Source organism: Arachis ipaensis, chromosome B05 (assembly GCF_000816755.2).
Source record: "Arachis ipaensis cultivar K30076 chromosome B05, Araip1.1, whole genome shotgun sequence".
NCBI classification, from domain to species: Eukaryota; Viridiplantae; Streptophyta; class Magnoliopsida; order Fabales; family Fabaceae; genus Arachis; species Arachis ipaensis.
Window position 1 is genome coordinate 115,086,147 of NC_029789.2, and position 4,625 is coordinate 115,090,771.

Consider the following 4,625-nt stretch of genomic DNA (forward strand, 5'->3'; position numbering starts at 1 on the left):
ACAAAATTTTTTCTATAATAGAACTAACTACCATAATTACTATTACGGTCTTTTTCATCATAATCATTTCTATCTACATTATTTCAATTATGTAATCATATATATTATCATCATTATTATCTTCTTTACCATTATTAACACGCACAATGCAACAATACCATCAACATCACCATTCTCTTCTCTTAATTTTTGTGTCACGCTAATTTATGACATTACTTCCCACAATGGTCCTTCTCTACTTACCCACTACTTATGAAAGAATTTTTTAAAATAAATTTATTAATAATTTGTGAAAAATTTTTAAATTTTCATAAATTATAAATAAAATCCTCACAAAATTAATTTTTGTTACTATTTAACGAATTTTTTAATAGAAGAGCCATATTATCCTAAAATAATTATAATAGGGACCATAGTGTCCTTTTTTTTTTAGACAAAAATTACTTTATTCTTTAAAAAAGTAGACAAAGATACAATTGAATTTTATTCTAATTTCAAGAATTTTTTTTCACTAAAACTGTTAGTCCCCATATACATATCATATTGTTAAGATAAAAGTTATCTCAAACATTTGATGATATATTTGATAGAGTAAAGTCGAGGCAAAAGTTGAAAGCACTCTTTCTTTTCTTTTCTTTTTTATGTTTTTTTAATTTAGATTAAAATAATATTTTTATTACACTTTGATCTAGCATAAAATGTATATATTATGTTTTAAAAATAATAACATTTATTTTTTTTTCATAATATATAGTTGTAGTAATTATTTTTGTACAAAACAAAAAGGTGTATCAAAAGAACAATGCAAATAACAAAATCAATATGATGTTTAGAGGATGCATGAAAGAACAATTTAAATTTTGAGTATTTGATATTTGAGAGAGGGAATATATGATGGTGATGGTGATGGTGATGTGGAAGTACAGAGAAAAGGATAAAATTTGAAAAAATGTTCACCAAATGTTGACAGTAAACAATTTGAGGATAGAGTTAAAATTAAAATTTATTAAAAATATATAAAATCAAAATAAATTAAATATTAAAAATATTTTAAAATTTTTTAAAAAATATTAAAAACATAAAATATGCTTTATCCAATATAATAAATACTAGAAAATTGCCTTAGGAAGTTTGCAACAGTAGTGAAAAATCCAAAAGATATTAACCATTAGAGATGGAAAACAAGTATTCTTACTTGCACCACCAAAACCGGTCATAAAGCAGGACAACTTTGGCTCTATCCACTTCATAATTATGGATTTAAAATAGAATTAACTATTTATTTAGTACTTAAAAGGTTTAGCTACTTACATAAAAATTTTTAAAAAAGATTATCAATAAAATAATTTTTGAATGATTTAAAAATATAACAAAAATTATTAATAAATATTATATTTTTATAAGTATAAAAAAATTTTTGTTTAACAAAGATAGGAGACTCGAACCCGCAACCTCTTAATTGAGTATGAGGAGACTATGCCATTTGAGCTATTACTCATTAGCAATTAATTACTTACTTAATTAAATAGATTTTTGAATTTTTATCGTTTTAAATATTTAGGTACGATTTGTTGGCACAAAGAATGAAATTACGGATTTATATTGATTGTGGGGTTACTGACAGCAAAATCCAGCGAATTTACATTGATTTCTCTAAGTCTTCTGAAAATAATTAATTTTTTTATTTAAATAAAAAAAGTCGGTTTGTGAAAGATGCGATTAAAGAGCATATAGTGTGTGCATAACAAAAATAAATAAATAACAGTATGTGCTTCTTTCTGGCGAGCTGAATCAGCTGATTATCTGAATTGAGTGTTCAAGCGAGTAGGATATTTAGATAGAGAGAGATTGTGGCTACTAGTGTTATATTGCTAAAAGGGTTTAAATTTCAATTATTTGACTAACAGTATACTACTTCAGTTTTCGCAACACACAACTAAAAAGAGACCATTGTTAATTCTCTTCCTCATGGCTTAATGCTCGTGTTGTAGGAATCTCGAACTCTTCTTGTAATTCATGCTGGTATTAACTCTTAACAACAAGTAGAGCTACAAGTGTGTTATTAGTTTTGGTGGATAATCATTCTCCAACATTTTGTTTAGAACGAACACAGTCACACTATTTAAATTACACTTGAAAGATTTTGGTGCTCATCAATAGATTCATAACCAAAAGAACAAAAGTCTCCTACAACTCCCCAATTGGTACAACCAGGACTATACTTTCTAATAATTACTTTGAATTTACTTACACTATCCTATCAGGAATTCATAACCTTTTAGGGGATGATAAGTATTATCGTAGTTTACTCTTTTATTTATTTATTTATGTACCTTCTCTAGTATTAAATTTAAATTATTATCTCAAATGAACATAAGTTCAAATATTTTTCTTCCTCCATTCTCTTTATCTTCCATTTTTCTTTTCTCTTTTCTTTCTCTTTTTATTAAAATTACTTTATGTAGTAATTTTTTTTATTTCATAAAGGAAGTAAGAATGTCAAATAATATTAATAAAACATTATTTAATCCATGAACAAATTACAGTAGTCTTTGTTATTTTGTGGTCAACAGATTTGTCACAACTCACAAGCATTTAATAATAATTCTGATTGATGTAATGATGGAAGAAGAATTTGGATTACGACTGTCTTTTATATTATCAATTTTATCATTTAATTATATAAGAAAAATGAGAACATTTTCAAAATCATCCTCCCATAGACGACAAAAGAAAATCATTCTGCGATCCTAATTTGTAACCAAAAGAACTATGAAATGTGTTTGATTTTTACTTTGTTCGGAAATTAAATGAATTGTTAAACATGCTACAAGGAGATCCTAAACACTACCTTTTATATAACCATTTGAATAATGAGAAATTGAGAATAACTATAATGGCTGATACGGTATAACATTTTTTTATTAGATAATTCTTGTTTTTGTTCTCCATAATTAGATAATAATATAAAAAGTGACACTATTGTTAAATTTTAATTAAATTGTACTTATATTAATTACATTCTTTTATTTACCTTTTATTAATGGACTAGTTAAAACCTTCTTTATTTAGTTCATTGTATTCACCGAATAATTGACAATATAGATATTTTTTTGACTTGTCATAATATTTTTATTTAAAAATTTGTATCTAGCTAATTGAATTTTTTTTATGTAAAACACAAAATTTGTTATGAATAAGAATTTTATTTGAAAATTTATATCTAGTTAATGAATTTTTATATGTATAAGATAATTTTAAATATTTATTCAAATAAACAAAAAAAATTAATTACTCGGGCAATCTAACTTGATTAATAATTCACAATAATCCGAGAGAGCAATATGGACAAACCTGGTTGTGGATAACAATTCTCTGAATCAATTCTATCACGACAGTAACACCTGAAAGCATAGTGGTCTTGATCGAACCCACACCTTCCACCACTGTTGGAACACTCACTGCAATTCTTGGCCGTCCAATTCATCAAAAACCCTCTTCTCAGCTCCTCTTCAACCCCTCTTTTCTCATCTTCCACCCTCGTTACGCTCACCGTCCCCCTGCAATTCTTCTTCGCTAACTTCAAATTCTCGACATCATCCCAATAAAGCGCCACAACCGATCCCGTTCTGTTTTCAGCTGAACACCCAATACTGTGCTCTTGCATGTTCTTGCAGCCATAGAACAGCAACACTTGCTTCTGCTTCGAAGCAACACTGAACCTTTTGCTGTGGCCGCTGATGTTTCTCAGTGGGGCAATACATTCCGTGGATCTTGGTCCCGAGAGGCCAGGGATGGACACTCGAAGTGATTGGTTGTTGTAGAAAATGTTTTGGACAGTGTATAGAGTTTCTGAGGTGTTGAGGATTGGGAAGCCGTCGTGGGAGCAGGTGAGTCCGAAATTGGGGAGACCACAGTAGGAGTTTTGTTTTGATATGATGTAGAAGGGAAAGCTTACGTTTTGGTGATTAGTGGTGCCACCACAAGTTTTGGGTTCACATGCTTCGAACTTTGGATTCATAGAATACACAGTGATTCTTGTTAGAAGAGAGAACAAGATTATTAAATTGAAGGTGGATAAGAGTGTTCTTTGTTTCATTTGGAATGTTTCAAGATGGCGGCTGAGAGATGGTGGAGTTTAATTTGGAGAGGAAAGGTGAAGTTATCATGATAAGATTTTTTTTTTTGGTTGCGAGTTTGAGCTTTATTCAATTGGAGTCTACTATTGTTAATGGTAATGCTTTTGACATTTTTGTTTTTCGATAACGCGCGTGCGTCACTGTTCACGGTTGAATAATTGATCACTACAAAGGTTTGATTAGTGTACTCTACGGGGGATTGTTTCGAAGACTTTGATTATTACAGGCAAATATTTTTTATTTTTACTTAATATTAAATTAATAATAATTTGTAGTTATATTTATTAAAATTTATATATATAAATTAATATAATTTATTTATTAAAATAATTTAATATTTATATTAATGAATTGGTAACTAAAAATACTAAAATCTACTGGATCTCAATACTTTTTTATCTCTAAGTATAATTGAAATGTATTCGGTTATGAAACTAGACGCCATGACCGTGACAATTGAGAAAATATATCAATTTTACTATGTAC

At 28.1% G+C, this 4,625-nt stretch overlaps 1 protein-coding gene across 3 annotated transcripts in view; it reads right to left on the minus strand.

Annotated features, from left to right (window-relative positions):
- The window catches only part of LOC107643858 (LEAF RUST 10 DISEASE-RESISTANCE LOCUS RECEPTOR-LIKE PROTEIN KINASE-like 1.2), a 28,778-nt gene extending 24,487 nt beyond the window's left edge, over positions 1 to 4,291 (minus strand). Inside the window, exon 1 of one of the 3 annotated variants that reach the window (XM_016347607.2) lies at positions 3,355 to 4,291. In XM_016347607.2, coding sequence (XP_016203093.2) covers positions 3,355 to 3,414 — 60 coding nt within the window. In that variant the 5' untranslated portion in view covers positions 3,415 to 4,291. The remainder of the gene's footprint in view (positions 1 to 3,354) is intronic. The other 2 variants (XM_021124288.1, XM_016347608.2) reach the window with 2 other exon arrangements.